This window comes from Sceloporus occidentalis, unplaced genomic scaffold (genome assembly GCF_023333645.1).
Source record: "Sceloporus occidentalis isolate IW3139 unplaced genomic scaffold, rSceOcc1.0.p SCAF_98, whole genome shotgun sequence".
In the NCBI taxonomy this organism is placed as follows: domain Eukaryota; kingdom Metazoa; phylum Chordata; class Lepidosauria; order Squamata; family Phrynosomatidae; genus Sceloporus; species Sceloporus occidentalis.
This window is the reverse complement of record NW_028317078.1, coordinates 653,134-666,243: the sequence shown is the minus strand read 5'-3', so window position 1 is coordinate 666,243 and position 13,110 is coordinate 653,134. Positions and strand designations below refer to the sequence as shown.

General features: G+C 46.3%; 1 protein-coding gene across 1 annotated transcript; it reads left to right on the top strand.

Moving 5' to 3' along the window:
• Window positions 1-516: 516 nt before the first annotated feature.
• LOC149284179 (beta-lactamase-like protein 1) lies at window positions 517-5,396 on the top strand. Its single transcript, XM_089497110.1, has 7 exons — window positions 517-537; window positions 1,587-1,728; window positions 2,033-2,142; window positions 2,676-2,833; window positions 3,235-3,482; window positions 3,956-4,061; window positions 4,418-5,396. Exons 1-7 carry the CDS (start codon window positions 517-519, stop codon window positions 5,394-5,396), a joined length of 1,764 nt encoding a protein of 587 aa, XP_089353236.1.
• Window positions 5,397-13,110: the final 7,714 nt, after the last annotated feature.

Below are 13,110 nucleotides of genomic sequence, written 5' to 3'. Positions count from 1 at the left end.
GGCAGAGGGCAACGCGGATAGATCAGGTTTGTTTGGGTTGCATGTTTTGCCCAGGATTTATTTCAATTTGAACATTTTGGTGGAAAATGGTCACCCGTAGAAACGGTTTCTCGGTGAGACCTTTTCATGCCACATTATTATAATTCATTGGTTTGTATAGCACCATCATATACCGCAGTGCTGCACAATTGGGGAAACAGGACACAACAAGAAGCGCAAAACATAATAATTTGACTTACAGAAACAATAGGTAAGGAGGGCTCTGCTCACAGGAGCTTACACTCTATCTCACATTCTGATTACCCCATGGAAGATGCAATATTCTACTGATTGCTGCCAAAATCCTCCCCCCTTCACTGGAGCAGGGGCTACAGAAAATTTTAATTTTCAGAATAATTGATTATCTCAGAAATAATTAAATTGATTGCTATTAAAGTTCTCCATCCCTTTTTAATTATTTTTTTCCTTACAGGGATCGGCCGAGCCTAAGGTTCTGGGAGTCTTTCTAATGCCGGAATGGATGGTTTATCTATCCAGGTGAGACAATTCTTATTACACAAACACTTAAAATAATTATACTGCACTATGAACAGATGACGGGAAATCCATCCTCCGCTGAAAGGGTTAAGAGAAAAACCAGCCCAGCAGGACCTGGAAATCTGTAGAGGGAAAGCTCCAGAGATTAGGGATTACCTGTCATCAGAGAAAATCCACAAGGCGAAACCACATGTCACAGGGCTCAAGAAAACATAGAGGGGTATCAAAGAAAGATGGGGGTCCCAAAACCCGATCGGCTTCAGATGAAACAGCCTGAGAGAAGGAGATCCAGTTTGTGCCTCTCGTCGAAGGGCACGATTTAAATTAATAGGAGATTAATCTTTTTCTTGCACAGATGGGATGTGGTTTTAGTGGATTATTGCTCGTGAGATTGGACAGTTTTTTTAAACCCGCTCATGGAATATCCGAGAACAGTCAGGAATGGAGCTTCTATAAAGTCAAGCAATAAGTGAAAGCTGCTCCATGGAGGGTGAGACCTCACACTTCAGGGCTGAGAGACAACCATTTCTCAAACGCCCAACCAAAGAAATTTCACCAATGGCCGCATGTGTAACAGGGAGAATTACAGAGTTTAGTGGCGAAAAGCTGGAGACCCCTACATACAACATATAAATCATCTTGCAGACAGTTGGCCAAACTTGTTAATGCAGTAGGAGTTCCCTCAGCAACACCATCTACCGCTCCATTAGCCTGAAAGATGGTTACAACCCAAAGCATTGTGCAAATCCATCCCCACCCTCCACACAGGGTCTGTGCTGTGGTTAGCGGAGGGTTAGTAGATCAGACCTCTATAACATGTGAGATTCATGGGTTAACTATGTTAGAATTCCTGCTGTCTAAGTGATATAACCAAGTGCCTTCCCAAAGCATCCATTAGCACGACATCACTTACCAAGACATCATGTGATATACTGCCCACCAAGACTGGACACTCCAGGGGTTCATTTATTCCAAGCCCTATTAAGAGTAATAAGACAGGGTGCTACCATCTTACCTGACATTATTATGTGTTCTCTCCCATCTATTAGCCATCAAGGAGAAGGGGTCTGAGAGGAAGATCCCCAGTGAGGGTGAACTGGAGCCACCTTGGGCTGGTGCTTTTGTTCCTCGTGTCCATCGCCATGACCGGCTGCTTTATATGGCAATTTAAACTCCCTAAGAAGGAACCAGGTATGCACACTGTGAACAACACAATAAGGCCTCCACGTCAAGTCACACAGTCTAAGAAGATCAGCTTCTAGGGCATTGGTGGCCCCAAGGCTAATAAAGTATTGGCAGTCCTTGGTTTTCTGCAAAAGCTGTGTTGGCTAATCCCCCCCAGGATAGTTGGCGTCACTGTATCAGAAAATGCTTCTTAGAAGATGTCTGGTAAAACATGTCGAGGAAAGAATAAGATGGCGGCAGCTAGACTTCGGAAGCTAGACAACATTTTTACTGATACCGGAAGTAACTGGGTTTGGTATTTTTTTCTCAGGTCTTCCAGTAAAAGAGAAAGTTCCTGATGTGGTGAAAATGTGCCCACGATTTCCAGAACCAGTGCCTTTGGAGCACCCAATCCCCATCCTGAAAGAGGCTCTGGAGAAGGTCAGATCTATTGGGCATTAGAATGTGAGATTCACATATACTGGCACCTTGGGAGTTTAATTCTTAAGACATGAGTTTCTTATAATAACATTTACTCTGCAAAACCTCCAAGCTGTTTATTTAACAGACATGTTTATATAAGAGAAGGCAGGCATTCTCCAGAAACGTCTCAATATCATATCATATGTCCTTGGAATGGGCATGGATTAAGGGGTGTGCATTGGCCCGCGGTTTGGAACAATCCTTTTCATCTAACCATCTCTACCATTTAGAAAGCAGGAGTTTTATTTTTAATGTAATGGCAATTAACGCCCCATCGTTTGGCCGATAGAACATTTTGGTAAATCTTTCACTTTGGAAAGGGGGCTCATAGACAGCGCAGGTGGACATGTTCACCCCAAGCAACGTTATTATTGCTTATTATTAATATAAATCAGGTGTTACAGCAAAATATTCATCCTTGTGGTAGTCAGGCAGTTTGTATCACGTTACATGCACATCTCCAGTAATAACCCTTGCTTCTCTATCTGAAGGTGGACAAACTTTTGAGGCAAAAAATTCATACTCCAGGATTGCCCGCCATATCAGCCATTGTCACTTATAATGACACGGTGCTGTGGACAGGGAACTTTGGCAAGAAGAATGGATCTGACCCTTTCTCGGCTGCTCCAAATGAGTACACGATTTACCGGTAAGGGAAATTACATTATATATAACATCTTAAAAATATCAATACGGACCGGCCCAGGACTAACTGTGAATGAAATGGGTTTTATTAAACGGCTTTTACTAAAATGTATTAAAATGGAAGCTGGACCATGTAAAAAATGCATTTTTATGCTTTGTTAATTATGTATTTTTTTGTAAATTGGAGGTGATTGGTCTACATGTGTTGTTGCTTTGCCATTAATTTCAGTAGATTTATTCAAATGTCAAATTTTACTAATCTATCTAATATTTAATCCAAGTTTATTTAGTCCTGTTCATTTAAGTGACCTCTGTACAGATAAACATGAAGGGCATATAGGGCATCCGTGCTGGGTGCCACAAGTCAGCCAGAAATTGTGTCCTCCATCTTTTCTATTGTTGCAGAATCGCCAGCATCTCGAAGATATTCCCTGCGTTGATGTTGTACAAACTGTGGGAAGAAGGAGAGGTGGCTTCACTGGATGATCCCCTCGACAGATACGTCTCCAACTTTTCCATCAAAAACCCTCTGGGCCAATCCAGGTCGTCTGACCACCGATATATGGTGGATGGTTTAGCGTTCACACAGAAAGGCGCCCAACAAGTTAAACCATCGTCGGTCACACTGCGCAGGATGGCGAGTCACCTATCAGGTGCTAATCCAATTACAATCCATGGCCGCTATTATACCCCAATGCCCATGTTATAACCCCCCTCGCCTCCCATTTTGGCTGGTGAGGAGTTATGAGTTTTGGGGCCCCATTTACCCATCCGTAGGCTGCACAAAGGGTGTAAGTGCCATCCCCCCTGCCGATAGATTTGACACAATGTTTGTTATTGAAGCTGTATTATATAAATGTAAGGCATCCTGCCTCATCCGAGCCGGAAGAACAGATTTCAGCCGCCACAAATGTAAGCCAACTGTGTGAGGGATCAGTGTGTGAGAGACGACGGATTCGTGCATTCAAGGAGGCATCAGCTCCCTGATCTTCTAGCATACAAATTGCGTAGAATAGCATTTTTTTCACTTATTTTGTTATTCCAAACCCACATATATTGCAGAGATTTAAACTTTTGCTCGTGTCTGAATAGTCTCACAGATCACTTTGTGGATGTTTTTTCTCAGGTCTGCCGCGCAGGCTGCGCTCCACCAATCTCCTGTGGAAGGGAACCACGGAGCAGGCCATTGACCTCCTGCGAGACGATGTGTTGGTGGCCGACCCTGGAACACGGTGAGTGGTCTTCATGCAGAGGCTATTAATAATCAACCACCAATTGGTCAGGAGTTTCCATGACACCCGGGAGTCCATGGATGTGATGAAATCTCATAAACGCCCCACCAACTCTCTAACATTTCCCACCGCTGTATAGACCAGCCATGCACCTCATTCATATCTAGGGATGTTCTTGGTGCTTTGTCTTGCTGTTGATCTGTATAATAAATGATATCTAACGTGAGGATTGGAAGCTGAAGCAGGTGATCGGTGTATTTGTGGCAAATCAAAAACATGTGAAATAACAAGGTAATAATAATAATTTAGTTTCTGTCCTTTTAATGTGAAGATGATTAATTCAGGTGATTTTTCAGGTGTCATTACAGTAATCTGGCATTTTCACTGCTGGCTCATGTCCTGGCAGAGCAAACCTCCGAAGGAGAATACCAGCGCTGGGTGGCAGATAACATTCTGGACCGGCTGGGTATGGAGGACACAGGGTTTGACATCACACCCCCGGTACAGGCACAGATGGCAGTGGGCTTCTATGGCAGCGGTCAGCAAGCTCCTCTCTACGACCTAGGCTGGTATCGCCCCTCAGGTCAGATGTATTCCACAGCAGCGGATATGGCTAAACTGGCCATGGTTTTAATGAGTACCTATCATAGACGAATCCTGGAGGCTGACACGTTAAAGACAATGCTGACCCCACTTCTAAAGTGCTCTAGTGATTACTTTGCCAACAAGACTGGGACCCCCTGGGAAATCAATGAGCAACACGGATACGATGTAATTCGGAAAGACGGAGATTTGGATGGATTTTCCGCCACGTTTTCTATGGTCCCCAAACTCCGTCTTAGCTTCGTTGTGCTCATGTCTGGCGTGAGACCTCAGGAGGAGGACATAGTGTCAAAAACATATAATTCCCTCATTCCAGCCATGGAAAAAGCATTAAAAGAGGCAGAGAAGAGACTTAGCCCAGTGCCCGATGCCACCCCTTATGTTGGCTATTACAGTTACGCAAATCTCACCTTTTATGAGATTAAAGTTGGACCCAATGGGGTGTTGACCATGCAGCAATTTGGACCCCACATCGAAGAGCTGATTCCAGAAGGTTACCGGACCATACGGCTTCATTATTTGGAGGAGAGGGTCTTCCAGGTGGTGTTTGAGAAAGAGTACCCCTGTGTTCTGAAGCTGGGCTCTGCCTCGGTCTCGCTGGAAACTCAGGATGGGCAGCTTTTCAATTTCTATGCTTTGGATCCTCAAGGTTTGTCCCCTGGATTTGATGCTCCCGGTCTGAACACATATAGTGTCATTCGCATCCATCACAAACCCGTTTTCCACCATTAGGAACACAGACCGTATGAGTCTAGAGCTGTATCCTAAACCTTATGGTCTGTCGCTGAACTCGGACTTCCAAAGCAATTATTCCAAAAGAGTTGTGAACTTTTGCTGTTTGACTCTAAGTCAAGGAATAATCGATGGAATAATTACAGCACGGACAGGAAAACCGACTGCACATGGACTACAGCATCCACGGGGCGATCCACGAGAGCAGACGTTTAACGCCTACAGGATGCTGACATTTAGAGATGTTAAGCCCTACTATACTGCCAGCATCAACACTAATCTCCAGTACTATACCCACTGCTCCCATGGCCCTCAGCCGTAATACACCCAACATGCTCGTTAGTATTACCCCCACACATTAAGAGAATATACCCCTTTACCTCATCAACCCGGAACTAGATACCCTGCTCTGTGCAAATACCCGGACCGATCAGATACCCTGCTCTGTGCAAATACCCGGACCGATCAGATACCCTGCTCTGTGCAGATACACGGACCGATCAGATACCCTGCTCTGTGCACATATACGAACCGATCAGATACCCTGCTCTGTGCAGATACACGGACCGATCAGATACTCTGCTCTGTGCAGATACACTGACCAATCAGATACCCTGCTCTGTGCACATATACGGACCGATCAGATACCCTGCTCTGTGCAGATACACGGACCGATCAGATACTCTGCTCTGTGCAGATACACGCACCGATCAGATACTCTGCCCTGTGCAGATAAATTAGAACATTTTAATAAAACAAAAAAGTAACTTTATACATTGTGATTTTAACCTTACCCCGTGTCTCCTACCATCCAAGCACATGATTTCTGTGCAGCGGCATTTCCAGCAATCATACAAAACATAGCGAAACCCGTCCGGCATCCACCGCCGAGCGTGTGCACTAAAAAATAAGGTTTATAAAACAATGTTAAGAACATGACAACAGCATATGCAAATACTTTCATTTAATTCTATGGAGTTTAGCAGGCAATGTGATAAAGCATCCGAAAGAGCAAGCAGAGTGGTAACAAAAGACGAGAGGGAGAATCTAACACTAGAGGATCAGAGGCTGAGATGAAACGGAAGGAAGTTTTACTTTACTGAGAGGGTGTAAGATAAGTAGGTTGAACTTGGTTGGACTTTGGTCTTTTTTCAACCTTATGAACTATGTTACTAAGTAGAAAACACTCCCAGCAGAAGTGGTAGAGGTTAATACAGTGAGGGAAACATGCATGGGACAGGCATATGGTTGAATGGGGCTGATCTGCTGGTTATTTGTTTCTATATAAATTGTTTTTTGTTACTTTTATTGTGTTTTAATCTGTGGATAAGATGCCTGTGTGGGCTACTACCACTCCCATAACGCCCTGCCAGACTAATGGGTACAACAGACTATGTATTGGAATGTACTGTTTTGGGGGTTCTGCTGCCACCTGCTGGTCGATGTGCAGTACTGCCCCAGAAGGCACATGGCAGCTGGTGATGCTGATTGTTATTGTCTTTATTTGTGAAAGGGGTCTGTCTTCCCATATTGGAAGCCGCATCTCCAGCAACCTTAACAAGGATAATATTTATTAGTCATTAAAGAAACACTGGGAGCTGTTCAAATAAATCATGAACTTTACCTGCACACAGTGAGCATATGAACAGTAACCAGCGCACGTTTATCACTCTCTTATATTACCGTATCAATTCTTCAGGCTTTATTGCCCTTCCTTATATCACCATATCAATTCCACAGACTTTATTGCCCCTCTGTAGAGTAAGAGAGCCGGATGCCAGTGCTTCCCGTGGCACCTCTGTAAAAGCCACCACTTGTAGAGATATTTAAAAATCTTTCATATTTTTTTTTATTTTGTTTGTTCTGTATATTAAGATAAAAGGGGAAAATCCAGCACCAAAGTCTAACATGAAGGGCATTGGATCTTTTAATTTAACACAGAGACAGAAATCACCTTTTATTACATCAGCTGTACGGCCACCATCCCCCCAGACATTGGTGCGCTCCTTACATATCGAATTAGGAGCTTTTCTGGGGGACACGGGAGTCTCGCCTGTAGATAGGAGACATTGATGTTAGTAGGATTATATATATATATATATATATATATATATATATATATATATATACACAGCTCAGAATGAGATGAGGCTCAAGATAATGAGGGAGGGAAGTCTTGACGTATGTAATAAAGGGTCATAATCTCTTTATTAGTCACTGATATGTCCCTTATCTTGATGCTCTGACAATGGTGACAGACACGGGCCGTATTATATAAACAGGGCCTTATCAGCTCCATATCACAAATACAGATGAAGGATTCGGCCACATCCAAAAACGATAAAACTGATTAAACACAAAAACCGGGGCCCTCCGCCTCAGCATCATACGTTCCTTTCTCTGGAATGAACATTTGGGTGACAGACACATGATCAGATCAGCCATCGCTATCGCTTCTTAAAATTTAGAGGATTCTGCCACCCCTGTGATGGCCATACCCTGGGCAACTGCACATTTTCCCCCTGGAGATGGCAGCCATGGCTACTGTTTGGAAGGACCATCCCACTTGGTTTTGGTATCTGGAGATAGGGACACAGAGAAAAATAGCACACATAGAGGAGAAGAGAACAACCAGAGGAGAAGAGAACACTCAGAGGAGAAGAGAACACTCAGAGGAGAATAACACAGCCAGAGAAGAATAGCACACTCAGAGAAGAAGAGAACACTCAGAGGAGAAGAGAACACTCAGAGGAGAATAAAACATCCAGAGAAGAATAGCACACTCAGAGGAGAAGAGAACACTCAGAGGAGAAGAGAAGACTCAGAGGAGAAGAGAACACTCAGAGAAGAATAACACATCCAGAGAAGAACAACACAAACAGAGGACAATAGCACATCCAGAGGAGAAGAGCACACTCAGAGGAGAAGAGAACACACAGAGGAGAAGAGAACACTCAGAGGAGAAAAGAACACGCAGAGGAGAAGAGAACACGCAGAGGAGAAGAGAACACGCAGAGGAGAAGAGAACACGCAGAGGAGAAGAGAACACCCAGAGGAGAAGAGAACACCCAGAGGAGAAGAGCACAAGCGGAGGAGAAAAGCACAAGCGGAGGAGAACAGAACACTCATAGGAGAAGAAAACACTTAGAGGAGAACAGAACACTCAGAGGAGAACAGAACACTCAGAGGAGAAGAGGACACTCAGAGAACAGAACACTCAGAGGAGAAGAGAACACTCAGAGGAGGACACATAGAGGAGAAGAGGACACAGAGAGAACGCAGACGAAAGGAGGACCAACATGATCTTCCTAGACATTATTCTCCTCCGCAGAGGTCTAGAATGAACATCTGAGCACACAAGACAAGATATTTTTTAATCCTTGATTCACTTTGCATTAAGCCCCAAAGCAGTAGCAGCATTACTGTCCCTGACAAAGATGTGAATTCCCGGCAGATACCGGCAGAACGCTATTACAAAGCGTTCTAGAGGACACGGCAGGGACATGCTGGTCCTTATAAAGTAAATAATCTTTGGCCAAGCCCTGTGCACAAGGTGACTTCTTTATGATGGATGAAAATAAGAATCAGATAAGAGTCTCGATCTACTCTTGGCCCGATGGTAATCAGCACCATACCCCCATTAAGGAGCGTCTTTATTAGCCTGGAGGCAGTAAATGTGCTCTAGGAGACGCCGGGTGAAATGAGTCCGACCTCACAGACCCCAAAGGCTTATGGCGTCCCGTTGGTGACACCCCAAAGCATGATGCCCCCATCCACCCCAAAATGTGGATCCAGGGATTCCCCTACCATGCCAGGGATCCCAAAATGTATGTGTGGTTTCACTATGCAAGGTCATGTATCAGCACGTGATCTGCTAGAAGGTGCGGGGTTCCCTTTACACGTCACGGGGCAGCAGGAGCCACTGACAGGGGACAGACTGAGTGTAGCCTGGTAGCGAAGGGCATGCGCGCTGGCCGTGCATTAGGGGTTCAGAAATAAGGGGGATTTCACTTGTTAGGTTTGGGTTCAGAGCTGGTTTGCGGAATCCCATGATCCACAATGGCGTCTTTTTAGGTATCTGGTATTTATTTATCTGCTTTAAGGAATAGCCGTTTCTTAGCGGTTAGGACTATTTCTTCTCTGATGTGTCGCCTGACAACGAATGAATCATCCAGTCTATTCCCTGTTAAAGATTAACGTTAATACGAGCCACCAATTTGTTTATTAACCTCTAATTGGCCCTTGAAAGGTCTATTTATTCATAAAGAAAATGTTGTTTATTCCAGCTACATTCTCTTTTATGGATCGTCCTTGTACTTTACTCAGATGTTTCTCAGAAAAGCATTTTCTGTTGAAGAAAATCTAATGTGAAAATATATAAGCAGCAAACATCACGTAAATGAAGACCCCCCTTTCTGCCGCGCAGAGAAAATTAGTATATTTCCAGAAAATACCCGTTTTCCAGATTAATGTCTTTGGGCTGAGAATCCCGTCCGAGGTTTGCTGGTTAAAATCTATTTAATGTATCGAGCTCGGCGTCCGCATAGCGCTGGGATCTGGAGCCCGGTTTTTCTCATACGTCCGAAGGATTTTTCGTGCGATGACCTGGTCTGTGTGAGTCCGAAGCAAATGCCTCGCTGCACAATCCATATAACTTCGCTGGTTAACTGAAAGTATCAATTGATCTGCCATTCACGGCCGTAAGTGACTTGTAGCAACGTCTCCTTATATCTTGGATCATCTCATAAAATGTGCAGAACGTGTCCTTTGTTGGAAAGTAGCAAAAGAGGGCACTTTAGCCACACTTTATTCCCTTGGACATTTACACCATAAACCAACCGGTCAATTTATAGGCATGGAGAAAAGATTAGGAGCCATCGTGAAAAGGGATTAAGAAATGAGGTGGTCAGAAGTTCATGAAGTCAACAAGAATAATTGGTTGTAAATGAATGAGGACATCACACTGGATTTGGCTGCCCCCCTGTCTCAGGCTTCAAACCCTCCGGAAGCTCCGCAGATACCAGACCTAATATAAGAAACTGGACGTCGCCTTCCATATGGCATCTTCCTGAAGACCAGAGCCTGCGTGGACAACATGACAGAGACACATGAAGAACATTGATCCACGGGGTCCCCGTAAGAACATGAATTACACTCCTGGAATCAAAGCTAACCTGATGCTGATACATGACTATATTCATAAAGCACCATCATATTCTGCGGCGCCGTACAATGGATCACTATTTAATGGAAGCTGCAAATGACGCATTGTGTTCCACAGTTGGTATATAATTAAAGCCAGTCCTTGTCATATGGGTGGGCTTCAGGCCCCTAAAAGGGGCAGATCATCTGATCTATAATGATTGGTTTGTTCGAGTTGGGATTATGGCTCAAACCCCGTCCCATCTGCTGGACAGGAATAAGCGCGGCAGCTGCCCTTTAATTGCCATAAATTGGGAGGCCAAATGAGTCACGATAATAAATATCATATCAAAGCGATCGCGCAAGGTGATATCCGGGCAATTAGGAAAATTAAAACCAATTACAGCGCCAGAAGTTACTCAATAACCCAAATCCTTCCATATAAATCCAGACACATGGGTATCAGAAAAGAAATTCACTCGGACGTTCACCATGTGGCCCCGGGCTCTGTGCCTCCTTCTGCTGCTCCACTTCTGCAGTTGTGTCATCGTGAAGGTACTGTCATATGCTGTAACGGGGCTGTCGGGTGGAATTGGTGCCAGGGATCATGGGTCTTTACTTATGGTGGCAGCGAGACATAAATCCCGATGTATGGAGCAATCGGAGCTTGTGCAGGTTTTTACGAAAATACTGAAAACGCTCCAGGTTTACCCTGATGTGTCAAGTGAGCGATATATTGCAGCAATAAGCAGAGGGGTCTACTGTATACAGTACGGAGGGGGTCTATATACATATAGCACAGAGGGGTCTACAATATACAGTACGGAGCAGTCTGTATACATATAACACAGAGGGGTCTACTGTATACAGTACGGAGGGGGTCTATATACATATAACACAGACATGGTTTACTGTATATAGTACAGAGGGGGTGTATATACATACAGCACAGAAAGTGTCTATTGTATTCAGTACGGAGGGAGCTGTATAGTACGAGGGGGTTGTGTGGCACAGAGAGGGTCTATTGTATGTAGAAGGCGGTCTGCATAGTACAGAGGGGGTATATATATATCTATGGCTTTGATTTTGATCCATACAGTCGGTGTGCTCTAATGTCCAAGACATGGTAACTGAGCCCAAACTCTTCCTCTGCGCCCTAGCCCTACCCTGACACTGCCTGGCATTATCCCCCCGCTGCTCCTGACACTGCCTGGCATTATCCCCCTGCTGCTCCAGACACTGCCTGGCATTATCCCCTTGCTGCTCCGGAGACTGCCTGGCATTATCCCCCCGCTGCATCCGGACACTGCCTGGCATTATCCCCCCGCTGCTCCAGACACTGCCTGGCATTATCCCCCCACTGCTCCGGACACCGCCTGGCATTATCCCCCCACTGCTCCGGACACTGCCTGGCATTATCCCTCCGCTGCTCCAGACACTGCCTGGCATTATCCCCCCGCTGCTCCGGAAACTGCCTGGCATTATCCCTCCGCTGCTCCTGACACTGCCTGGCATTATCCCTCCGCTGCTCCAGACACTGCCTGGCATTATCCCCCCGCTGCTCCTGACACTGCCTGGCATTATCCCCCCGCTGCTCCTGACACTGCCTGGCATTATCCCTCCGCTGCTCCAGACACTGCCTGGCATTATCCCCCCGCTGCTCCGGACACTGCCTGGCATTATCCCCCCGCTGCTCCCGACACTGCCTGGCATTATCCCTCCGCTGCTCCGGACACTGCCTGGCATTATCCCCCCCACACTGCTCCGGACACTGCCTGGCATTATCCTCCCGGTGCTCCGGACACTGCCTGGCATTATCCCCCCGCCGCTCCAGACACTGCCTGGCATTATCCCCCCACTGCTCCTGACACTGCCTGGCATTATCCCCCCACTGCTCCGGACACTGCCGGGCATTATCTCCCCGCTGCTCCCAACACTGCCTGGCATTAACCCCTTCGCTGCTCCAGACACTGCCTGCCATTATCCCCCTGCTGCTCCATACACTGCCTGGCATTATCCCCCCGCTGCTCCAGACACTGCCTGGCATTATCCCCCCGCTGCTCCAGACACTGCCTGGCATTATCCCCCCGCTGCTCCAGACACTGCCTGGCATTATCCCCCTGCTGCTCCAGACACTGCCTGGCATTATCCCCCTGCTGCTCCAGACACTGCCTGACATTATGCCCCACAGCTCCGGACACTACATGGCATTATCCCTCCGCTGCTCCAGACACTGCCTGGCATTATGCCCCTGCTGCTCCAGACACTGCCTGGCATTATCCCCCCGCTGCTCCTGACACTGTCTGGCATTATCCCCCTGCTGCTCCAGACACTGCCTGGCATTATCCCCCCGCTGCTCCAGACACTGCCTGGCATTATCCCCCCGCTGCTCCAGACACTGCCTGGCATTATCCCCCCGCTGCTCCAGACACTGCCTGGCATTATCCCCCCCGCTGCTCCAGACACTGCCTGGCATTATCCCCCTGCTGCTCCAGACACTGCCTGGCATTATCCCCCTGCTGCTCCAGACACTGCCTGGCATTATCCCCCACAGCTCCGGACACTACATGGC